The 26,028-nt window shown below is 55.3% G+C and overlaps 2 protein-coding genes across 3 annotated transcripts in view; both read right to left on the bottom strand.

Annotated features, from left to right (window-relative positions):
* Positions 1-2,391: 2,391 nt before the first annotated feature.
* PMVK (phosphomevalonate kinase) lies at positions 2,392-11,182 on the bottom strand. Its single transcript, XM_075261664.1, has 5 exons — positions 11,004-11,182; positions 3,296-3,359; positions 3,032-3,184; positions 2,828-2,957; positions 2,392-2,752 (listed from the first exon to the last, which is right to left on the bottom strand). The coding sequence occupies exons 1-5, from the start codon at positions 11,084-11,086 to the stop codon at positions 2,604-2,606; spliced, it is 579 nt and encodes a 192-aa protein (XP_075117765.1). The 5' UTR covers positions 11,087-11,182; the 3' UTR covers positions 2,392-2,603.
* Positions 11,183-13,374: 2,192 nt separating this feature from the next.
* The window catches only part of LOC142187826 (pre-B-cell leukemia transcription factor-interacting protein 1-like), a 29,083-nt gene continuing 16,429 nt past the window's right edge, over positions 13,375-26,028 (bottom strand). Inside the window, exons 3-12 of one of the 2 annotated variants that reach the window (XM_075261654.1) lie at positions 22,261-22,321; positions 22,116-22,183; positions 21,897-22,020; positions 21,699-21,791; positions 21,319-21,531; positions 21,181-21,204; positions 21,029-21,105; positions 20,657-20,782; positions 18,921-20,302; positions 13,375-18,067 (exon numbers count right to left, since the gene is read on the bottom strand). In XM_075261654.1, the coding sequence (XP_075117755.1) occupies positions 16,372-18,067; positions 18,921-20,302; positions 20,657-20,782; positions 21,029-21,105; positions 21,181-21,204; positions 21,319-21,531; positions 21,699-21,791; positions 21,897-22,020; positions 22,116-22,183; positions 22,261-22,321 (3,864 nt within the window). In that variant the 3' untranslated portion in view covers positions 13,375-16,371. The remainder of the gene's footprint in view (positions 18,068-18,920; positions 20,303-20,656; positions 20,783-21,028; positions 21,106-21,180; positions 21,205-21,318; positions 21,532-21,698; positions 21,792-21,896; positions 22,021-22,115; positions 22,184-22,260; positions 22,322-26,028) is intronic. The other variant, XM_075261656.1, reaches the window with a different exon arrangement.

Below are 26,028 nucleotides of genomic sequence, written 5' to 3'. Positions count from 1 at the left end.
CCCATCAGTCTCTACACCTGCCCCCCATCAGTCTCCGTACACCTGCCCCCATCAGTCTCCGTACACCTGCCCCCATCAGTCTCTACACCTGCCCCCCATCAGTCTCTGTACACCTGCCCCCATCAGTCTCTACACCTGCCCCCCCATCAGTCTCTACACCTGCCCCCCCATCAGTCTCTACACCTGCCCCCCCATCAGTCTCTACACCTGCCCCCCCATCAGTCTCTACACCTGCCCCCCATCAGTCTCTGTACACCTGCCCCATCAGTCTCTACACCTGCCCCCATCAGTCTCCGTACACCTGCCCCCCCATCAGTCTCTGTACACCTGCCCCCCATCAGTCTCCGTACACCTTCCCCCCCCATCAGTCTCTGTACACCTGCCCCCATCAGTCTCTACACCTGCCCCCCCATCAGTCTCTACACCTGCCCCCCCATCAGTCTCCGTACACCTGCCCCCCATCAGCCTCCGTACACTTGCCCCCATCAGTCTCCGTACACCTGCCCCCCCATCAGCCTCCGTACACCTGCCCCCCATCAGTCTCTACACCTGCCCCCCATCAGCCTCCGTACACTTGCCCCCATCAGTCTCTGTACACCTGCCCCCCCATCAGTCTCCGTACACCTGCCCCCCCCATCAGTCTCTACATCTGCCCCCCATCAGTCTCCGTACACCTGCCCCCCCATCAGTTCTCTTCTCCTCCTTAGCTGCTCTGGACTCCTGGTATATCTTCTCTCCTCAGTCCTGTAATATATCCCTGTGTATTATCCTGTATCTGTATTACTAGGCTGCTGTACATACTTAGTATCCGCACTGCGCCACTATTACAGAATTATCTTATCAGTCTCTGTACACATTAGACCCCCGCCGCCATCAGCCTCTCCACACCGTCAGTCTCCGTACACCTGCTCCTCCATCAGTCTCCGTACACCTGCCCCCCCATCAGTCTCTACACCTGCCCCCCCATCAGTCTCTACACCTGCCCCCCATCAGTCTCCGTACACCTGCCCCCCATCAGTCTCTACACCTGCCCCCCATCAGTCTCTACACCTGCCCCCCATCAGTCTCTACACTTGCCCCCATCAGTCTCTACACCTGCCCCCCCATCAGTCTCTACAGCTGCCCCCCATCAGTCTCCGTACACCTGCCCCCCATCAGTCTCCGTACACCTGCCCCCCCATCAGTCTCCGTACACCTGCCCCCCATCAGTCTCCGTACACCTGCCCCCCCATCAGTCTCCGTACACCTGCCCCCCCATCAGTCTCTGTACACCTGCCCCCCCATCAGCCTCCGTACACTTGCCCCCATCAGTCTCTACACCTGCCCCCCCATCAGTCTCCGTACACCTGCCCCCCCATCAGTCTCCGTACACCTGCCCCCCCATCAGTCTCCGTACACCTGCCCCCCATCAGTCTCTACACCTGCCCCCCCATCAGTCTCCGTACACCTGCCCCCCCATCAGCCTCCGTACACCTGCCCCCCATCAGTCTCCGTAAACCTGTCCCCCATCAGTCTCTACAACTGCCCCCCCCATCAGTCTCCGTACACCTGCCCCCATCAGTCTCCTTACACCTGCCCCCACCAGTCTCTACACCTGCCCCCATCAGTCTCTGTACACCTGCCCCCCATCAGTCTCTACACCTGCCCCCCCAATCAGCTTCCGTACACCTGCCCCCCATCAGTCTCCGTAAACCTGCCCCCCATCAGTCTCTACACCTGCCCCCCCATCAGTCTCTGTACACCTGCCCCCCCATCAGCCTCCGTACACCTGCCCCCCATCAGTCTCTACACCTGCCCCCCATCAGTCTCTACACCTGCCCCCCATCAGTCTCTACACCTGCCCCCCATCAGTCTCTACACCTGCCCCCCATCAGTCTCTACACCTGCCCCCCATCAGTCTCTACACCTGCCCCCCATCAGTCTCTACACCTGCCCCCCATCAGTTCTCTTCCCCTCCTTAGCTGCTCTGGACTCCTGGTATATCTTCTCTCCTCAGTCCTGTAATATATCCCTGTGTATTATCCTGTATCTGTATTACTAGGCTGCTGTACATACTTAGTATTCGCACTGCGCCACTATTACAGGATTATCTTATCAGTCTCCATACACATTAGACCCCCGCCGCCATCAGCCTCTCCACACCGTCAGTCTCCGTACACCTGGCACCCCGCCCCGCCTCCAGTAGGGGGCAGCATCGAGTGGAGGGACCTCTTAGGACCACCGTGTGTGTTCCCCTCTGCCCATACAGACCCTGCCTAGGACCCCGTGTCTACAGTCTGAGCGGCTGGATGTGGGCGTGGCTTCAGTATCCCCCCGATCCTGGGAGATCAGGGGCCCTGGGACATGTATAATCTGCACCGTGTGACACAAGACAACATTTCAGTTCCTGCTCTTTAATTACGACTGGTACAAATGATAATAATTATATAATTATGTACCGCCCCTCTCCCAGACTCCGCCCCTCCTGATTCTGTCACATGATCCACACTTGTCTTCATGTCCCATCAGGAGGACGACCGGGCGCTCCTCTGTCCTGTTAGTCTCCGGTAACGGGCCCGGCCCTGGATCCTGCAGCTCGGCGTCAGCCTTGGTGTCAGGACGGCTCACACCGGGAGGGTCAGTCTGCTGCGGGTAAAGGCCTCCAGCCCACGAAGCTGCTCGTCCAGCGACACCTGATCGCCGTCATTTGTCAGGGTCCAATCAAACGTCACCCCAGTGTCCAGCCCGCACTCCGACTCCGCATCGTCCACCTCTGCAAATAGAGAGTCAGAGTCAGTCCTCTGGGTACAAACTCCTCAGAAGCACAAGGGCAGGGGGCGAGACTCACCCGGGGTGTACACCCATCCTCTCAATCTCCGGGTCTCCTCACAAGCCACCACACGGACGGTCCGGGTGACATCACCATAGGCCGCCTGGAACCAGTCCACATCAGACCTGCGGCGAGCGTCACTGATGATCTGCAGGAACAGACGCCATGAAGCTGCACCACCTACTGACCCCATCACCGGGCGGCCGCACACCCACCACTTACCCACACAGGCTGCGTCACCCCCACCACAATCAGGCGGCAGAAGAATCCGGGGTCAGCGCTCCTCTTCTCCTCCCCCCAGCGGATCATGTCTGCCCGAAACGTCTCCTTATACTCGCTGGCATCCAGGAGCCGATCGAAGTCCAGACCACGCTCCTGTGGACAAAGGAGACACCGGGGGGTGACGGACAGGCAGGGGTCCCGCTGTCTGACTGATCAGGGACGGTCACCAGGCTACAAAGGTCAGGACGTGGGGTTATTACTCACCAGGGCAAACTGCTGCTTCAGGGGTCCGGACAGGCGCAGGATGGTGCAAACATCCCTACCCAAACTGCAAGACACCGGAGAAGAGGGGTCACCCCAAAGATACCACCAAACACGGTCTAAGCTGCAGACCAGTACCCTCTAGTGACCCAAAGAACTATATACTTGTTGCCTGTCACAGTACACCCCCACCACTACCTGTCACCTCCAGTACACCCCCACCACCGCCTGTCACCACCAATACACCCCCACCACTATCTGTCACCTCCAGTACACCTCCACCACTACCTGTCACCTCCAGTACACCCCCACCTTCAGTACACCCCCCACCTCCGCCTGTCACCTCCAGTACACCCCACCACTACCTGTCACCTCCAGTACACCTCCACCACTACCTGTCACCTCCAGTACACCTCCACCACTACCTGTCACCTCCAATACACCCCCACCATCGCCTGTCACCTCCAGTACACCTCCACCACTACCTGTCACCTCCAGTACACACCACCTCTGCCTGTCACCTCCAGTACACCTCCACCACTACCTGTCACCTCCAGTACACCTCCACCACTACCTGTCACCTCCAGTACACCCCCACCTCCGCCTGTCACCTCCAGTACACCCCACCACTACCTGTCACCTCCAGTACACCTCCACCTCTGCCTGTCACCTCCAGTACACCCCCACCTCTGCCTGTCACCTCCAGTACACCCCCAGCTGTCACCTCCAGTACACCCCCACCTCTGCCTGTCACCTCCAGTACACCCCCACCTCTGCCTGTCACCTCCAGTACACCCCCACCTCCGCCTGTCACCTCCAGTACACCCCCACCTCTGCTTGTCACCTCCAGTACAAGCTCACCATCGCCTGTCACCTCCAGTACACCCCCACCTCTGCCTGTCACCTCCAGTACATTCCCACCTCTGCCTGTCACCTCCAGTACACCCCCACCACTACCTGTCACCTCCAGTACACCCCCACCTGTCACCTCCAGTACACCCCCACCTCTACCTGTCACCTCCAGTACAACCACACCTTTTGCCTGTCACCTCCAGTACACCCCCACCACTACCTGTCACCTCCAGTACACCTCCACCTGTCACCTCCAGTACACCCCCACCTCTGCCTGTCACCTCCAGTACACCCCCACCACTACCTGTCACCTCCAGTACACCTCCACCTGTCACCTCCAGTACACCCTCACCTCTGCCTGTCACCTCCAGTACACCCCCACCACTACCTGTCACCTCCAGTACACCCCCACCTTTTCCTGTCACCTCCAGTACACCTCCACCTGTCACCTCCAGTACACCCCCACCTCTGCCTGTCACCTCCAGTACACCCCCACCTCTGCCTGTCACCTCCAGTACACCCCCACCACTGCCTGTCACCTCCAGTACACCCCCACCACTGCCTGTCACCTCCAGTACACCCCCACCACTGCCTGTCACCTCCAGTACACCCCCACCACTACCTGTCACCTCCAGTACACCCCCACCACTACCTGTCACCTCCAGTACACCCCCACCACTACCTGTCACCTCCAGTACACCCCCACCTCTGCCTGTCACCTCCAGTACACCCCCACCTCTGCCTGTCACCTCCAGTACACCCCCACCACTGCCTGTCACCTCCAGCACACCCCCACCACTACCTGTCACCTCCAGCACACCCCCACCACTACCTGTCACCTCCAGCACACCCCCACCACCCCCTGTCACCTCCAGTACACCCCCACCACTAACTGTCACCTCCAGCACACCCCCACCACCCCCTGTCACCTCCAGTACACCCCCACCACTAACTGTCACCTCCAGCACACCCCCACCACCCCCTGTCACCTCCAGTACACCCCGACCACTACATGTCACCTCCAGTACACCCCCACCTCTGCCTGTCACCTCCAGCACACCCCCACCTCTGCCTGTCACCTCCAGTACACCCCCACCACTACCTGTCACCTCCAGTACACCCCCACCTCTACCTGTCACCTCCAGCACACCCCCACCTCTACCTGTCACCTCCAGCACACCCCCACCTCTGCCTGTCACCTCCAGTACACCCCACCACTACCTGTCACCTCCAGCACACCCCCACCACTACCTGTCACCTCCAGCACACCCCCACCACTACCTGTCACCTCCAGTACACCCCCACCTCTGCCTGTCACCTCCAGTACACCCCCACCTCTGCCTGTCACCTCCAGTACACCCCCACCTCCGCCTGTCACCTCCAGTACACCCCCACCTCCGCCTGTCACCTCCAGTACACCCCCACCACTGCCTGTCACCTCCAGCACACCCCCACCACTACCTGTCACCTCCAGTACACCCCACCACTAACTGTCACCTCCAGCACACCCCTACCACCCCCTGTCACCTCCAGTACACCCCCACCACTACCTGTCACCTCCAGTACACCCCCACCACTGCCTGTCACCTCCAGTACACCCCCACCACTACCTGTCACCTCCAGTACACCCCCACCACTACCTGTCACCTCCAGTACACCCCCACCACTGCCTGTCACCTCCAGTACACCCCCACCACTACCTGTCACCTCCAGTACACCCCCACCACTACCTGTCACCTCCAGTACACCCCCACCTCTGCCTGTCACCTCCAGTACACCCCCACCTCTGCCTGTCACCTCCAGTACACCCCCACCACTGCCTGTCACCTCCAGTACACCCCCACCACTACCTGTCACCTCCAGCACACCCCCACCACTACCTGTCACCTCCAGTACACCCCACCACTAACTGTCACCTCCAGCACACCCCCACCACCCCCTGTCACCTCCAGTACACCCCCACCACTACCTGTAACCTCCAGTACACCCCCACCACTGCCTGTCACCTCCAGTACACCCCCACCACTACCTGTCACCTCCAGTACACCCCCACCACTACCTGTCACCTCCAGTACACCCCACCTGTCACCTCCAGTACACCCCACCTGTCACCTCCAGTACACCCCCACCACTACCTGTCACCTCCAGTAGACCTCCACCACTACCTGTCACCTCCAGTACACCCCCACCTCCAGTACACCCCCACCACTACCTGTCACCTCCAGTACACCCCCACCTCTACCTGTCACCTCCAGCACACCCCCACCTCTGCCTGTCACCTCCAGTACACCCCACCACTACCTGTCACCTCCAGCACACCCCTACCACCCCCTGTCACCTCCAGTACACCCCAACCACTACCTGTCACCTCCAGTACACCCCCACCACTGCCTGTCACCTCCAGTACACCCCCACCACTACCTGTCACCTCCAGTACACCCCCACCACTACCTGTCACCTCCAGTACACCCCCACCACTGCCTGTCACCTCCAGTACACCCCCACCACTACCTGTCACCTCCAGTACACCCCCACCACTACCTGTCACCTCCAGTACACCCCCACCTCTGCCTGTCACCTCCAGTACACCCCCACCTCTGCCTGTCACCTCCAGTACACCCCCACCACTGCCTGTCACCTCCAGTACACCCCCACCACTACCTGTCACCTCCAGCACACCCCCACCACTACCTGTCACCTCCAGTACACCCCACCACTAACTGTCACCTCCAGCACACCCCCACCACCCCCTGTCACCTCCAGTACACCCCCACCACTACCTGTCACCTCCAGTACACCCCCACCACTGCCTGTCACCTCCAGTACACCCCCACCACTACCTGTCACCTCCAGTACACCCCCACCACTACCTGTCACCTCCAGTACACCCCACCTGTCACCTCCAGTACACCCCACCTGTCACCTCCAGTACACCCCCACCACTACCTGTCACCTCCAGTAGACCTCCACCACTACCTGTCACCTCCAGTACACCCCCACCTCCAGTACACCCCCACCTCTGCCTGTCACCTCCAGTACACCCCCACCTCTGCCTGTCACCTCCAGTACACCCCCACCACTACCTGTCACCTCCAGTACACCCCCACCTCTACCTGTCACCTCCAGCACACCCCCACCTCTGCCTGTCACCTCCAGTACACCCCACCACTACCTGTCACCTCCAGCACACCCCCACCACTACCTGTCACCTCCAGCACACCCCCACCACTACCTGTCACCTCCAGTACACCCCCACCTCTGCCTGTCACCTCCAGTACACCCCCACCTCTGCCTGTCACCTCCAGTACACCCCCACCTCTGCCTGTCACCTCCAGTACACCCCCACCTCCACCTGTCACCTCCAGTACACCCCCACCACTGCCTGTCACCTCCAATACACCCCCACCACTACCTGTCACCTCCAGTACACCCCCACCACTACCTGTCACCTCCAGTACACCCCCACCACTACCTGTCACCTCCAGTACACCCCCACCTCCCACCTCCAGTACACCCCCACCACTGCCTGTCACCTCCAGTACACCCCCACCTCCACCTGTCACCTCCAGTACACCCCCACCTGTCACCTCCAGTACACCCCCACCACTACCTGTCACCTCCAGTACACCCCCACCTGTCACCTCCAGTACACCCCCACCACCCCCTGTCACCTCCAGTACACCCCCACCACTGCCTGTCACCTCCAGTACACCCCCACCACTGCCTGTCACCTCCAGTACACCCCCACCACTACCTGTCACCTCCAGTACACCCCCACCACTACCTGTCACCTCCAGCACACCCCCACCACTACCTGTCACCTCCAGTACACCCCCACCACTACCTGTCACCTCCAGTACACCCCCACCACTACCTGTCACCTCCAGTACACCCCCACCACCACCTCTCACCTCCAGTACACCCCCACCACTACCTGTCACCTCCAGTACACCCCCACCACTACCTGTCACCTCCAGTACACCCCCACCCCCACCTGTCACCTCCAGTACACCCCCACCACCACCTCTCACCTCCAGTACACCCCCACCACTACCTGTCACCTCCAGCACACCCCCACCACTACCTGTCACCTCCAGTACACCCCCACCCCCACCTGTCACCTCCAGTACACCCCCACCACCACCTCTCACCTCCAGTACACCCCCACCACTACCTGTCACCTCCAGTACACCCCCACCACTACCTGTCACCTCCAGTACACCCCCACCACCACCTCTCACCTCCAGCACACCCCCACCACCCCCTGTCACCTCCAGTACACCCCCACCTCTGCCTGTCACCTCCAGTACACCCCCACCACTACCTGTCACCTCCAGTACACCCCCACCACTACCTGTCACCTCCAGTACACCCCCACCTCTGCCTGTCACCTCCAGTACACCCCCACCACTGCCTGTCACCTCCAGTACACCCCCACCACTACCTGTCACCTCCAGTACACCCCCACCACCACCTCTCACCTCCAGCACACCCCCACCACCCCGTCACCTCCAGTACACCCCCACCTCTGCCTGTCACCTCCAGTACACCCCCACCTCTGCCTGTCACCTCCAGTACACCCCCACCTCTGCCTGTCACCTCCAGTACACCCCCACCTCTGCCTGTCACCTCCAGTACACCCCCACCTCTGCCTGTCACCTCCAGTACACCCCCACCTCTGCCTGTCACCTCCAGTACACCCCCACCACTACCTGTCACCTCCAGTACACCCCCACCACTACCTGTCACCTCCAGTACACCCCCACCACTACCTGTCACCTCCAGTACACCCCCACCTCTGCCTCTCACCTCCAGTACACCCCCACCTCTGCCTCTCACCTCCAGTACACCCCCACCACTACCTGTCACCTCCAGTACACCCCCACCTCTGCCTGTCACCTCCAGTACACCCCCACCACTACCTGTCACCTCCAGCACACCCCCACCACTACCTGTCACCTCCAGTACACCCCCACCTCTGCCTGTCACCTCCAGTACACCCCCACCTCTGCCTGTCACCTCCAGTACACCCCCACCTCTGCCTGTCACCTCCAGTACACCCCCACCTCCACCTGTCACCTCCAGTACACCCCCACCACTGCCTGTCACCTCCAATACACCCCCACCACTACCTGTCACCTCCAGTACACCCCCACCACTACCTGTCACCTCCAGTACACCCCCACCACTACCTGTCACCTCCAGTACACCCCCACCTCCCACCTCCAGTACACCCCCACCACTGCCTGTCACCTCCAGTACACCCCCACCTCCACCTGTCACCTCCAGTACACCCCCACCTGTCACCTCCAGTACACCCCCACCACTACCTGTCACCTCCAGTACACCCCCACCTGTCACCTCCAGTACACCCCCACCACCCCCTGTCACCTCCAGTACACCCCCACCACTGCCTGTCACCTCCAGTACACCCCCACCACTGCCTGTCACCTCCAGTACACCCCCACCACTACCTGTCACCTCCAGTACACCCCCACCACTACCTGTCACCTCCAGCACACCCCCACCACTACCTGTCACCTCCAGTACACCCCCACCACTACCTGTCACCTCCAGTACACCCCCACCACTACCTGTCACCTCCAGTACACCCCCACCACCACCTCTCACCTCCAGTACACCCCCACCACTACCTGTCACCTCCAGTACACCCCCACCACTACCTGTCACCTCCAGTACACCCCCACCCCCACCTGTCACCTCCAGTACACCCCCACCACCACCTCTCACCTCCAGTACACCCCCACCACTACCTGTCACCTCCAGCACACCCCCACCACTACCTGTCACCTCCAGTACACCCCCACCCCCACCTGTCACCTCCAGTACACCCCCACCACCACCTCTCACCTCCAGTACACCCCCACCACTACCTGTCACCTCCAGTACACCCCCACCACTACCTGTCACCTCCAGTACACCCCCACCACCACCTCTCACCTCCAGCACACCCCCACCACCCCCTGTCACCTCCAGTACACCCCCACCTCTGCCTGTCACCTCCAGTACACCCCCACCACTACCTGTCACCTCCAGTACACCCCCACCACTACCTGTCACCTCCAGTACACCCCCACCTCTGCCTGTCACCTCCAGTACACCCCCACCACTGCCTGTCACCTCCAGTACACCCCCACCACTACCTGTCACCTCCAGTACACCCCCACCACCACCTCTCACCTCCAGCACACCCCCACCACCCCGTCACCTCCAGTACACCCCCACCTCTGCCTGTCACCTCCAGTACACCCCCACCTCTGCCTGTCACCTCCAGTACACCCCCACCTCTGCCTGTCACCTCCAGTACACCCCCACCTCTGCCTGTCACCTCCAGTACACCCCCACCTCTGCCTGTCACCTCCAGTACACCCCCACCTCTGCCTGTCACCTCCAGTACACCCCCACCACTACCTGTCACCTCCAGTACACCCCCACCACTACCTGTCACCTCCAGTACACCCCCACCACTACCTGTCACCTCCAGTACACCCCCACCTCTGCCTCTCACCTCCAGTACACCCCCACCTCTGCCTCTCACCTCCAGTACACCCCCACCACTACCTGTCACCTCCAGTACACCCCCACCTCTGCCTGTCACCTCCAGTACACCCCCACCACTACCTGTCACCTCCAGTACACCCCCACCACTACCTGTCACCTCCAGTACACCCCCACCTCTGCCTGTCACCTCCAGTACACCCCCACCACTACCTGTCACCTCCAGTACACCCCCACCTCTGCCTGTCACCTCCAGTACACCCCCACCACTACCTGTCACCTCCAGTACACCCCCACCTCTGCCTGTCACCTCCAGTACACCCCCACCACCACCTCTCACCTCTCTCTCAGTCTCTCCGTTATATAATCCTTTCCTGACTTTCTCTTCCCGCTGAAGATGAGAATCAGCCGAGGAGCCGCCATCACCGCCTGACAACTGGGCCACGCCCACACCGCGACCGCCCCGCCTCCTCACCGGCACATGTCGCGGAGACACGCCCCTCCCCCGGCGCTGCTCTTTATCCCCGCCCACTCACTACTTGTCCCGCCCACAGACTCTTCAGCTTCTCGCTCTCTGCCCCGCCCGGTCTCTATAGTAACAGAGTCAGCCCCTCCCAACCACCATGGTAACAGGGTCAGCCCATCTCCTGCTCAGCTCACACCATCCGCTCCGGAAGTCACTGAATGTAAACACTGAGGAGGAGCCGGAAGTGGCGGACTGTGATCCCGCCAAAACTCCCTGCCCCCCCCTCAGACCCCCGCGTCCTCCTTGTGTCCCCCCTCAGACCCCCGCGTCCTCCTTGTGTCCCCCCCCTCAGACCCCCGCGTCCTCCTTGTGTCCCCCCCTCAGACCCCCGCGTCCTCCTTGTGTCCCCCCCCTCAGACCCCCGCGTCCTCCTTGTGTGTCCCCCTCAGACCCCCGCGTCCTCCTTGTGTCCCCCCTCAGACCCCCGCGTCCTCCTTGTGTCCCCCCTCAGACCCCCGCGTCCTCCTTGTGTCCCCCCTCAGACCCCCGCGTCCTCCTTGTGTCCCCCCCCTTCAGACCCCCGCGTCCTCCTTGTGTCCCCCCTCAGACCCCCGCGTCCTCCTTGTGTCCCCCCTCAGACCCCCGCGTCCTCCTTGTGTCCCCCCCCTCAGACCCCCGCGTCTTCCTTGTGTCCCCCCTCAGACCCCCGCGTCCTCCTTGTGTCCCCCCCCTCAGACCCCCGCGTCCTCCTTGTGTCCCCCTTCAGACCCCCGCGTCCTCCTTGTGTCCCCCCCTCAGACCCCCGCGTCCTCCTTGTGTCCCCCCTCAGACCCCCGCGTCCTCCTTGTGTCCCCCCCTCAGACCCCCGCGTCCTCCTTGTGTCCCCCCCTCAGACCCCCGCGTCCTCCTTGTGTCCCCCCTCAGACCCCCGCGTCCTCCTTGTGTCCCCCCTCAGACCCCCGCGTCCTCCTTGTGTCCCCCCTCAGACCCCCGCGTCCTCCTTGTGTCCCCCCTCAGACCCCCGCGTCCTCCTTGTGTCCCCCCCTCAGACCCCCGCGTCCTCCTTGTGTCCCCCCCTCAGACCCCCGCGTCCTCCTTGTGTCCCCCCCTCAGACCCCCGCGTCCTCCTTGTGTCCCCCCTCAGACCCCCGCGTCCTCCTTGTGTCCCCCCCCCTCAGACCCCCGCGTCCTCCTTGTGTCCCCCCCCTCAGACCCCCGCGTCCTCCTTGTGTCCCCCCCTGAGACCCCTGCGTCCTCCTTGTGTCCCCCCCTCAGACCCCTGCGTCCTCCTTGTGTCCCCCCTCAGACCCCTGCGTCCTCCTTGTGTCCCCCCCTCAGACCCCTGCGTCCTCCTTGTGTCCCCTCTCAGACCCCTGCGTTACGCTTGTGTCCCCCCCTCAGACTCCTGCGTCCTCCTTGTGTCCCCCCCCTTAGACCCCTGCGTCCCGCCTGCCAGTGTCCGGAGATGACTCTCAGCCTGCACTGTGAACAAGCAGACACCAGGGATCCCTGCATCCTGCGATCGACCCATACGTCCTTTGCGATCTACCAGTAGATCGCGATCAACGTTTTGGGCACCCCTGCTGTAAATTTTTACCCCATCACATGTTGGAATGTGACGAACACAGAAGAAGAGTCTGAATTCTCTGTTTATGATCCTAGAAAGGCAGTAACCTGAGTTCGAGCCAGTACATTGCTCAGGGTAATAATGGAACTACGAAACTGTTCACTGATGACCTCCAAGTCCACGATACTGTCCCCTGCTGACGCCCGTACCTAGGATCCTGTCCACTAATAACCTCTGTACCCAACAAACTGTCCACTAATAACCCCTGGACCTAGAAAATAGTTCACTGATGACCCCCGTACCTAGGAAACTGTCCACTGATGACCCCTGTACCTAGGAAACTGTCCTCTGATAATCCCTACACCTAGGAAACTGCCCACTGATGACCCCCGTATCTAGGAAACTTTCCCCTGATGACCCCCGTGCCTAGGAAACTGCCCACTGATGACCCCCGTACCTAGGAAACTGCCCCCTGATGACCCTCGTACCTAGGAAACTGCCCACTGATGACCCCCGTACCTAGGAAATCTTCCCCTGATGACCTCCGTACCTAGGAAACTGTCCACTGATGACACTCATATCTCTGCTCTGTACCTTGGACAGGTCTAGTCTTGCTCTGTCACCACATCAGTCACTGCCCAATAGTCAGCACCTCCACAGTGACTCAAAAACAACAGCAACATTTTTAAGTTTTATTTCCAAAGTGCATTAGTTCAGTGAGTTAAATTAAAACGGCATCAAAAACACACGCACACTCAAAAAAAAAAAAAGCAACCCAGTGTGGACAAGAGTGAAACAGTGAATGCAGACCGTCCTTCAAATACCCAGGGGAACGGGCGATAACCACCTGGTCAGTGCCATCAATGCTCACAGGAAGGACACACAGACGTGTTCTGTGGACGGTTTATTAACGGAAAGCCAGAGAGAATCAGAAGAGAAAGACAGGAAAGCACAAAGAGCTGAGGGTCATGAGAAAAGAAGGTGTAAAGGAAGAAAAACTACAAGACGGAAGGGAGGAGAATAACGAAGGAAGGATAATCATAACTGCGATTCATGGAGGGAAGAAGTGTAAAGGATGGAGACGCACCAAAGAATGATGGCTGGAAATGCACAAATAATGGAAAAGCATGAAGAAAGGAGACATGGAGAAATAGGAAGGGGAGAGAAGCTTGAAGGGAGGAGACATGGAGAAATAGGAAGGGGAGAGAAGCACGAAGGAAGGAGACGCACAGAGTAAGGGAAGAGAAGCATGAAGGAAGGAGACATGGAGAAATAGGAAGGGGAGAGAAGCATGAAGGAAGGAGACATGGAGAAATAGGAAGGGGAGAGAAGCACGAAGGAAGGAGACGCACAGAGGAAGGGAAGAGAAGCATGAAGGAAGGAGACACAGAGGAAGAAAAGAGAAGCACGAAGGAAGGCGACATGAGAAATAGGAAGAGGAGAGAAGCACGAAGGAAGGAGAGATGGAGAAATAGGAAGGGAAAAGAAGCATGAAGGAAGGAGACACACAGAGGAAGGGAAGAGAAGCATGAAGGAAGGAAAAACAGAGGAAGAAAAGAGAAGCACGAAGGAAGGAGACATGGAGAAATAGGAAGGGAAAAGAAGCATGAAGGAAGGAGACACACAGAGGAAGGGAAGAGAAGCATGAAGGAAGGAAAAACAGAGGAAGAAAAGAGAAGCACGAAGGAAGGAGACATGGAGAAATAGGAAGGGGAGAGAAGCACAAAGGAAGGAGACACACAGAGGAAGAAAAGAGAAGCATGAAGAAACGAAACACACGGAAGAAAAGAGAAGCACGAAGGAAGGAGACACAGAGGAAGGGAAGAGAAGCATGAAGGAAGGAGACACACACAGAGGAAGAAAAGCGAAGCATGAAGGAAGGAGACATGGAGAAATAGGAAAGAAAAAGAAGCATGAAGGAAGGAGACACACAGAGGAAGGGAAGAGAAGCACGAAGGAAGGAGACACAGGAAGAGAAGCACGAAGGAAGTAGCCGCACAGAGGAAGAAAAGAGAAACATGAAGGAAGGAGACATGGAGAAATAGGAAAGGAAGAGAAGCACGAAGGAACGAGACACACAGAGGAAGGAAAGAGAAGCATGAAGGAACGAGGCGCAGAGAGGAAGGAAAGAGAAGCACAAAGGAAGGAGACACACAGAAGAAGAAAAGAGAAGCACGAAGGAAGGAGACGCCTGAAGGAAGAAAAGAGACACATGGAGGAAGTACACACATGGATTTAGGAAAGAGAAGCATGAAGGAAGGAGATGCATCGAAAAAGGAAAGAAAAGCTTCATGAGAGAAGAAAAGAAAAAAAATGGCATGAAGGGAGGAGACTAATGAAAAAAAGGACAAAGAAAAAGTTTAAAGAATGGAGAAGCATGGAGGAAGGAAAGAGCACATGAAAGATGGAGAAACAGAGGAAGGAGAAATGGTAAGGAAACTGAAGCATGAAGGACTGAGAATTGTGAGAAAAGAAAAAGGAAGAAGAAGTTTGAAGGACAGAATAGTGCAAAGGCTGGAAAAACAAAAGCATGAAGGAAGGAACAGAGAAGAATAATAAAAGAAGGACAAAAGAAAGAAAAAGCACAGAGGAAGGATAATCAGGATATGTCTCCTGCCTTTATGCTTCTTTCCTTCCTCCGTGTGTCTCCTTCATTAACTCTCTTGTGTGTGTAGGATGGATTCACCACAGAAGTATTATAGAGGAAGGGAGAGGGACATAATAGCAGACAGAAGCCTGCCGGAGAAGGAGAATAATAAAGGAGGATGGAAGAAGAGAGAAGGAAAAAGAAGCATGAAAGAAAGAAATGAGAGAAGGAAGGAGACTTAAAGAAAAATGAAAGAAAGACACATGGAGGAAGGAGATACACAGAAGAAGGAAAAAAATTAGCAAGGATTAAAAAGCATGAAGAAAGGGGAAGGAAGGGCAGTGGGGTCCTTTACATCCACTCTTGGCTTTAGCTAGAAACTCCCACCCCAGATCCGGCCCAGTGTCCATATAGCCAGTGTTCCAGCAGAGCTGTAGGCTAGTGGCCATCAGTGACCTCTCATCATTTACTCTCCAAGGGTTAAGTTTGCTTCCTCTGGATCAGCACAGCCTCAAGATATTGGGGTGAAGTTGTGTCTCGCCAGCCCACAGCCGGCTGTACGCTGACAGATTTCTGTCTTAACCTGTGACCTTGGTGGGGCCCCTACCTCAGCTGTATTCTGGGTGGGGTCTCATCATCACATGGGCCGTTTCTCTTCTGCCACACTCTAATCTTAGTACCTCCTTCGTGGCGTCAGAGTAGATTACTGGTCAGAACTTGTATTGTCCTACAACTACTTTCTATTGTCTTGGCACAAGGAGGATCAAAAGAGAAAAATGGGCTAAAAACACAGCAAAGTCATCACAAGAAGATGGAAAACTGGAGGTTTTCTGTGAATTGGGACAGAAACCAACTGAGAAACCCTCAACGTTACGGTAAATGTCCTTTCAAGCAGAGAAAGTTCCAAAAGAGGTCACATGACCAATAACAGTGAAAACTATAGGAGTGCTTGACCGTAATACAGCAAAAAGCAACACAACAAAGTCTTCCTGAGTCTACCATCTCCTAAACGTGATGTCACCTCTCTCCAGACCATGGAAATCATAATAGTGACTGGTGAAGAAACACAGAACAGAGCTTAACGTCTATTACTTGTGGTGGCCGCCCCTCTGACCTTCTTCTTCATCATGTTTGTAGCGGTAGTTGCCATGTTTATCCTTATTTTCTTTACGGTGGTCGTTGTCATACTTCTGGCGATAGTCCCTATCCCTGTCATCTCCATGCTTATGGTGGTCTTTGTTATGTTTGTGGTAGTCCCTATCCCTGTCATCTCCATGCTTATGGTGGTCTTTGTTATTTTTGTGGTAGTCCCTATCCCTGTCATCTCCATGCTTATGGTGGTCTTTGTTATGTTTGTGGTAGTCCCTATCCCTGTCATTTCCATGCTTATGGTGGTCTTTGTCATGTTTGTGGTAGTCCCTATCCCTGTCATCTCCATGCTTATGATGGTCTTTGTCATGTTTGTGGTAGTCCGTATCCCTGTCTTCTCCATGCTTATGGTGGTCTTTGTCATGTTTGTGGTAGTCCCTATCCCTGTCTTCTCCATGCTTATGGTGGTCTTTGTCATGTTTGTGGTAGTCCCTATCTCTGTCTTCTCCATGCTTATGATGGTCTTTGTCATGTTTGTGGTAGTCCCTATCTCTGTCTTCTCCATGCTTATGGTGGTCTTTGTCATGTTTGTGGTAGTCCGTATCCCTGTCTTCTCCATGCTTATGGTGGTCTTTGTCATGTTTGTGGTAGTCCCTATCCCTGTCTTCTCCATGCTTATGGTGGTCTTTGTCATACTTGTGGTAGTCCGTATCCCTGTCTTCTCCATGCTTATGATGGTCTTTGTCATGTTTGTGGTAGTCCCTATCCCTGTCTTCTCCATGCTTATGGTAGTCCCCATGATGGTTGTCTTCATGTCTGTGGTGGTCTTTATCATATTTGTGGTGGTAGTCCCTATGCACATCATTTCCATGTTTATGGTGGTCTTTGTTATACTTGTGGTGGTAGTCCTTCTCATACTTTTGGTGGTGATTGCCATTCTTGTTGTCAGGTTCATCATCTTGGTGGTGGTAGTCTCTACGTCTGTCCTTGTCATCATGTTTGTAGTATTTAGCCTTTGCTGGGTAATTTTTAGTGGATCCTTGATCATTTTTGCGGAAGTGATCAGATTGTCTATGTCCATGACCACCATCTTTCCAAGGTTTGCCGGCAGACTGGTGGTCATCATGATGGTGGCCCTCATGTCTCTGAGCTGACCGATTATGCTTGTTGTAGGTGTCTTTCTCGAGTTTCTTAGAGTAATGTTTAAATTCTGTCTCTTCCTTGTCGGGGTTCTTATGTTTGTAGGTGTCTTTTCCAAACTTCTCATTTGGAGACTTTTGCTCCTTGTATGTATTTTTACGTCTTGGACTTTCTGGGTCGTAGTTGTGCTTCTCGTAGTTATGCCTGCTCTCATCTTTCTGGTGAAATTGGCGACCATGACTATGATGTTGAAAGGAACCACTGTTTTGGTCACGGTCGTTGTGCTTGGGTGATTGGCGATGGTTTTTGGGGTTGTGTTTGTCTTCATTCTTATATCTGTGGTCAGGTACGTCTTCATTTCGAGTGTTTGTAGACCAGGACTTGAGCTTTTCATGTGTCTTGTGCTTTTTTATAGGATCAAAGTCAGTTAAGTCAGCATGGAGGTCAGTCCTGAAGTCTGTGGATTCGTTGAGACCTCGGTCATAAGTCTCCTCCAGTTTTCCAGAATGTTTGTGGTACTTGTTGGTTTTTGGCTGCTTGTCCTTCTTCGCAAATCTACAAGATGAATTAAGACCTGGAAGACGTTATTAGAGGAAGTGCCAGTAAAGGGCCACACAAAGCAAGCACCTATATCAGATAACTAGGGTTGTGCGATCGGGATTGGAAAAGATCGGATCCTGATCGGCGATCGAGCAAGTTTCACTATCGGGATCGGCTGGAAAATGATTGGAAATCAGATTTTGAAATCTCAACATAAGAAGAATCTCAACCCTAGAAGTGACTTTTCCCATAGAGAAGCATTGACTAGGGTTGAGCGATCGGGAAAGATCGGATCCCAATCAGCGATCGAGCAAATTTCACTATTGGCTGGAAAATGATCGGAAACCGGATTTTGAAATCTCAAGATCGGCTCAACCCCAAAGGTGACTTTTCCAATAGAGAAGCATTGACCAGGGTTGAGCGATTGGGAAATATCGGATCCCGATCGAGCAAATTTCATGATCGCGATCGGCTGGAAAATGATCGGAAATCGGATTTTAAAATTGATCCTGAAATCTCAAGATCGGCTCAACCCTACAGATAGCTAGAAATGCTACGAGGGAGCTATGACTACCCGCGGATGGCTGAGGATCTACTACATGTGAAGAGTCTCTGGGAAGGACAATGTTATGGAACGTTAACTATAAAGGTTTCACTACACGACTTCTACACATATAATATGGAGATGCTTCGCGTTGTGAGGAACATTCACTTTAGGGACAACTAGAAGACCCAAAGTTTTGTATTCGTTCCAGACCATTGTGGGACCATACTAGGGGTCACCCACCTTTCCCAAAACAGATAACCAAGAAAAATTGATGGAGAAGACTCGATCTACCATGTTTAGTGTTCAGGAAAGGGTACTCACCTTTTCTTGGTGGCAGCTTCTCCAAATAAGCTGGTATAGACATATCTCTCGAAGTCGTCCACAAGGTCATCATTTCCCATTTGTTTTTTGGCAACGTCTTCCAGAAAATCCTCCACATCATCCACAAAGTCCTTGAAACGGATCTTGTGGTGAGAGAAATAAGGACCCTCAAAGAATCCATCCAGAAGAGGCGTGAGCTGGGGGTGATGCTTCGACAGCTGCGTCTTGGTCAAGTAATTCAGCAGGATCTCCTCGAATTGCTTCCTCTGCACAGGCTTGAGCTCCACGTTAAACAGATCCACACCGTCCTTTCGAGCGCAATCCTCCAGACCGGTGCAACCCTCAGGAACCCGGTACTGATGATCTGAGAGCTTCTTCCAGAACTTGTTGTGGTCATGATGTCGGTGATCCTTCACTTTCTCGCTCTCTTCCCGTCTCTTGTGACTTTCTGTGAAGTCCTTTTGCCCCTTCCGAGGATGAAATCCATCGCCTGCTTCTCCGTGATGCCGGCTCTGTCTCTCGGGGTGATCGTGATGATGGTGTACAGAGTCTTTGCTTCTGTGGTCTTTGCCTTTGCTCTTCCAAGACTCTTTCTCTTCTTGGATCTCATCTCCAGCTTTCTCCCCTTCCCAATGCCGATGCTTCTTGTCCCGCCAGTGCTTGTCCTCCTGCTTTTTGCTCCTCCATTCTTCGTGCTGGGACTGGTGGTGGCCTTCTTCCATCCACCGCTTGCCGTGCTCCTTACCATGCTTGAAATGTGCTTTTCTGACGTCTCCTCTCGGAGCAGAGATGTCTGGGGACCTGCTGGTCTTCTTCCACTCCTTATGACCATGTTCTCTCCTTTCTTCTCCCACCTGCTCTTTCCTTCTCTGGGCATGCTCCACATACTTCTTCTCCCATGTCTCTGACCTCTGAGCCTCCATGGCCAGCCTGCTGCTCATTTCCGAAAGCCTTTCTTGAAGTAACTTCTCATCTTCACCTTCAGTGCTTTTTGTCACTAGACCTTCTAGATCTTGTCTGATGGAGGCCACCAACAACCGCTGTTTATCTAGTTCCTGCCGCAGCATTTGGGACTCAGCCACAAGGGTCTCCTTCTGAACCAAGAAGCCATCAATCTGACTCCTGAGGGCATCCAAGTCCACCTTCAGCTGGGAGTTCTCCATCACCAAGGCTTCCTTCTCCGTGTGGCTGATCTCCAGGACCTCCAGCTTCTCCTGTACATTCTGGAGTTCCTCCTTAGCAGCGAGGTGTGAAGTCTCTTCTTTGAGGAGGGCGTCCTTCAGTCTGATGTTCTCGTCCTGGAGTCCTGGATGTTGGGGTCCTGTGGAGATGTTCTTACCGTCACCGACAGACAGTAGCGCTTCTAACTCTTCTTTCTGCGCCTATAAATGGAACCATCAGGCCATCAGTCCACCATGAGCACATGACCACCAACCTCCCCGTTGTCAACCCCTTACCTCCCACCACAAGACCCCAATGGTCAATGGAACTAAGTGAAAGCAGTATCGTGGTTCTGGGTGTGACTAGTGTACATGACATAAGAACCAAACTGTGACTGCAGCTCTAGATGTGACTGGTGTATATGACGTGATATAACAGCCAAACCGTGACTACAGCTCTGGATGTGACTGGTGTATAAGAAGTGACGTAACTCAGGCTAGAAACCAATCATATCCTCCGATAACACCGCAGTACAGAATACAGTGACATGATGCATAAAGTGGTGTTCTGGTGACCTGGAGCGTCGCCTGCATGTGCCGAATATCCTGGTTTTCCTTGGCGACCTTGTCTAGGAGACCACTCATGACCTGCAGACTGCTCGGATCCCCCGTGAACTGCTCCGCATGCTGCTCAATCCACTCCTGGCCAAAGACAAGAGGTGACAACCAGTCAGACGGCACCTAAAAGTATGTCCCCACAGCCCAAACCTCTAGCAAGAGCCCCAGCCACATATACAGGGGTCCTCCAGACAGTACTAGACACGTATACAGAGGTCCTCCACACAGTACTAGACACGTATACAGGGGTCCTCCAACCACGTATACAAGTCATGGAGACCAGGGCAGACATGTACACTGCCCTCTTCCCGATAAGACGGGACTGCTCACCTGTATGTCAGCGATGACTTGTGGCGGCTGCTTGTCTCCTCCCATCACGCTGCGGGACACCACAGTCTGCGCAGGATCTGGGGAAGAGATGAGGGTGAGTGTCCGTCCTATAGCCCCCTCCCCTTACTCTATAGGGTAGCGGGTGTACTCACCGTCATCAGAGCTGAAGCTGCCGCCTGAGGAGAGAGCAGAGACCATTAGCTGCAGTGACCAGTTACACCAGGACCCCCAGTACCTGCCCCCAGCGATCGCTCTATGACAAGAGGGCCAGCGGGGGGCGCTGCACTCACCTGAGAAGATGAGAAGACCGATGCAGATGAGGCCGAAGGCTGCGATGACCAAGGTGTTAAAGTTCAGGGGGAATACGGCCTCTTCTTCCTGCTGTGCGTCCTCTCTGATGCCGGGGCCTACGCTGACAGGAGGAGCCCCCCGGCCCACACGCTTCCTCAGACCCTCCACATCATCATCACTGCTGGAGCAGCTGACCTCCTCCAGGTCGCCCCCTATGGAAGCACAATACAGGGGGCATGAGAGACCCAGCGCACAGATACCACCATGGGGTCACACGGGGTAATAAGTGAGTGGGGGTCTCCCAGCAGAAGCCATGCAGTAGTAAGCCTGGTGTCAGGAGGAGGCAGCACAAGCCTCTCCTATGGCACACGGACAGCACCTGTTCCACTAGCCGGGCGCCGACCCCAGGTCCTCAGGACGCCCAGTGACAGGGGATCGGGGAGGAGCTGGGCTAGTTTCTGAAAACAACCCGCTTCAAGACAAGAAGAAGATACAGGGGCGGAGTTAGAGGTGGAGATATTCTAATGAGGCGCGTGCCTTTCCATGCACCGATGGCTGCTGCGCCTGCGCGACTCACCCACTTTGCTGTGGATGGGGCCACTTGGGCTCGCTGTATCTGGAGGTGGCCCCGGTTGCTCATCCGACAGCTTGGGCTCCTCAGTGTGCGGCGGCTCCAGGTGTTTGGGGCCCTCAGGGGATTCCTTGGGGACAGAATCGGCGCGTGTTAAATTGGGACAAAATGCAAACAACAAGTCCACCAAGATGGCTGCAAAAGGTCTGGTGAGCGGAGCCTTACCGTGCTGGGCTTCACTTCCAACGGCGGTGCCGTCTCCTCGCGGTCAGTGCAGGGCGCCGGTTCTGAGCCTGTAATAAGAGACAGACAGGTGAGACCTCCGCACCACAGGAACGCAACAGACACGCAACACTCTGCGGCCCCTCACCTGCAGCACCGGACTCCTCCGCATCGCCCTGTGCCGCTCCCACCGTCTCCACCGGGAAACTCTGCGAGATCACAGGAAACAGTCAGCAATGTCAGCACACAACAAGGGGAGGGGCCCCTGCAGGACATATCATATACAGGGGCCTGGGGCCTACAGTATAAGAGGAGGGGCTGAGAGCAGTCACATCATACAGGGGCCCCGGGCCCTACAGTATAAGGGGAGGGGCTGATATCTGTCACATCATACAGGGCCCCGGGCCCTACATTATAAGGGGAGGGCCTATCAGTCACATCATACAGGGGCCCCGGGCCCTACAGTATAAGGGGAGGGGCTGATATCTGTCACATCATACAGGTCCCCGGGCCCTACATTATAAGGGGAGGGGCTATCAGTCACATCTCACAGGGGCCCCGGGCCATACAGTATAAGGGGAGGTGCTATCAGTCACATCATACAGGGGCCCCGGGCCCTACAGTATAAGGGGAGGGGCTGAGAGCAGTTACATCATACAGGGGCCCCGGGCCCTACAGTATAAGAGGAGGGGCTGATATCAGTCACATCATACAGGGGCCCCGGGCCCTACAGTATAAGAGGAGGGGCTGATATCAGTCACATCATACAGGGGCCCCGGGCCCTACAGTATAAGAGGAGGGGCTGAGAGCAGTTACATCATACAGGGGCCCCGGGCCCTACAGTATAAGAGGAGGGGCTGAGAGCAGTCACATCATACAGGGGCCCCGGGCCCTACAGTATAAGAGGAGGGGCTGAGAGCAGTTACATCATACAGGGGCCCCGGGCCCTACAGTATAAGAGGAGGGGCTGAGAGCAGTCACATCATACAGGGGCCCCGGGCCCTACAGTGTAAGGGGAGGGACTGAGAGCGGTCACATCATACAGGCCCCCCCTCGCTGCACAGATGGAGGAGGTCTCAGGCTGGGCAGTGAGCAGGTGTTTATTTCCAGTTGTTATATTGGGGGGGGGGGGGGGGGTTGGCCGGACACAGATCTCCTGCACCGCTCACACTCAGCAAACACTCAGCAGTTTTATCTGTCTCAGGACTATATATAGCAGCACAATCAGTATATAGCAGCCAGAGCCAGCGAGAGGGGGGCAGCGGGACTGCAAATATCACTAGACTGAGCCCCAGGGACAGGATCACTACTGATATCACTAGACTGTGAGCCCCAGGGACAGGATCACTACTGATATCACTAGACTGTGAGCTCCAGGGACAGGATCACTACTGATATCACTAGACTGTGAGCTCCAGGGACAGGATCACTACTGATATCACTAGACTGAGCTCCAGGGACAGGATCACTACTGATATCACTAGACTGTGAGCTCCAGGGACAGGATCACTACTGATATCACTAGACTGTGAGCTCCAGGGACAGGATCACTACTGATATCACTAGACTGAGCTCCAGGGACAGGATCACTACTGATATCACTAGACTGAGCTCCGGGGACTGGATCACTACTGATATCACTAGACTGTGAGCTCCAGGGACAGGATCACTACTGATATCACTAGACTGTGAGCTCCAGGGACAGGATCACTACTGATATCACTAGACTGTGATCTCCAGGGACAGGATCACTACTGATATCACTAGACTGTGATCTCCAGGGACAGGATCACTACTGATATCACTAGACTATGAGCTCCGGGGACAGGATCACTACTGATATCACTAGACTGTGAGCTCCAGGGACAGGATCACTACTGATATCACTAGACTGAGCTCCGGGGACTGGATCACTACTGATATCACTAGACTGTGATCTCCAGGGACAGGATCACTACTGATATCACTAGACTGTGAGCTCCAGGGACAGGATCACTACTGATATCACTAGACTGTGATCTCCAGGGACAGGATCACTACTGATATCACTAGACTATGAGCTCCGGGGACAGGATCACTACTGATATCACTAGACTGTGATCTCCAGGGACAGGATCACTACTGATATCACTAGACTGTGAGCTCCAGGGACAGGATCACTACTGATATCACTAGACTGTGAGCTCCAGGGACAGGATCACTACTGATATCACTAGACTGAGCTCCGGGGACTGGATCACTACTGGTATCACTAGACTGTGATCTCCAGGGACAGGATCACTACTGATATCACTAGACTGTGAGCTCCAGGGACAGGATCACTACTGATATCACTAGACTGAGCTCCGGGGACTGGATCACTACTGATATCACTAGACTGTGAGCTCCAGGGACAGGATCACTACTGATATCACTAGACTGTGAGCTCCAGGGACAGGATCACTACTGATATCACTAGACTGTGAGCTCTGGGGACAGGATCACTACTGATATCACTAGACTGTGAGCTCTGGGGACAGGATCACTACTGATATCACTAGACTGTGAGCTCTGGGGACAGGATCACTACTGATATCACTAGACTGTGAGCTCCAGGGACAGGATCACTACTGATATCACTAGACTGTGAGCTCCAGGGACAGGATCACTACTGATATCACTAGACTGAGCTCCAGGGACAGGATCACTACTGATATCACTAGACTGTGATCTCCAGGGACAGGATCACTACTGATATCACTAGACTGAGCCCCGGGGACAGGATCACTACTGATATCACTAGACTATGAGCTCCAGGGACAGGATCACTACTGATATCACTAGACTGAGGACCCCGGGGACAGGATCACTCCTGATATCACTAGACTGAGCTCCAGGGACAGGATCACTACTGATATCACTAGACTGTGAGCTCCAGGGACAGGATCACTACTGATATCACTAGACTGTGAGCTCCAGGGACAGGATCACTACTGATATCACTAGACTGTGAGCTCCAGGGACAGGATCACTACTGATATCACTAGACTGAGCTCCGGGGACTGGATCACTACTGATATCACTAGACTGTGATCTCCAGGGACAGGATCACTACTGATATCACTAGACTGTGATCTCCAGGGACAGGATCACTACTGATATCACTAGACTGTGATCTCCAGGGACAGGATCACTACTGATATCACTAGACTGTGATCTCCAGGGACAGGATCACTACTGATATCACTAGACTGTGAGCTCCAGGGACAGGATCACTACTGATATCACTAGACTGTGATCTCCAGGGACAGGATCACTACTGATATCACTAGACTATGAGCTCCGGGGACAGGATCACTACTGATATCACTAGACTGTGAGCTCCAGGGACAGGATCACTACTGATATCACTAGACTGAGCTCCGGGGACTGGATCACTACTGATATCACTAGACTGTGATCTCCAGGGACAGGATCACTACTGATATCACTAGACTGTGATCTCCAGGGACAGGATCACTACTGATATCACTAGACTGTGATCTCCAGGGACAGGATCACTACTGATATCACTAGACTATGAGCTCCGGGGACAGGATCACTACTGATATCACTAGACTGTGAGCTCCAGGGACAGGATCACTACTGATATCACTAGACTGAGCTCCGGGGACTGGATCACTACTGATATCACTAGACTGTGATCTCCAGGGACAGGATCACTACTGATATCACTAGACTGTGAGCTCCAGGGACAGGATCACTACTGATATCACTAGACTGAGCTCCGGGGACTGGATCACTACTGATATCACTAGACTGTGAGCTCCAGGGACAGGATCACTACTGATATCACTAGACTGTGAGCTCCAGGGACAGGATCACTACTGATATCACTAGACTGTGAGCTCTGGGGACAGGATCACTACTGATATCA

Source organism: Leptodactylus fuscus, unplaced genomic scaffold (genome assembly GCF_031893055.1).
Source record: "Leptodactylus fuscus isolate aLepFus1 unplaced genomic scaffold, aLepFus1.hap2 HAP2_SCAFFOLD_247, whole genome shotgun sequence".
Lineage (NCBI taxonomy): Eukaryota > Metazoa > Chordata > Amphibia > Anura > Leptodactylidae > Leptodactylus > Leptodactylus fuscus.
This window is presented reverse-complemented; position numbering and strand designations above follow the sequence as displayed.

Excerpts from the sequence above, each read along its gene's own strand:
- PMVK (XM_075261664.1), bottom strand. The coding sequence starts at position 11,086 with ATGGCGGCTCCTCGGCTGATTCTCATCTTCAGCGGGAAGAGAAAGTCA. Across the intron at positions 3,185-3,295 it reads TGAAGCAGCAGTTTGCCCTG|GAGCGTGGTCTGGACTTCGA; the intron begins GTGAGTAATAAC and ends CTTTGTCCACAG. Across the intron at positions 2,958-3,031 it reads GGGTGACGCAGCCTGTGTGG|ATCATCAGTGACGCTCGCCG; the intron begins GTAAGTGGTGGG and ends CTGTTCCTGCAG.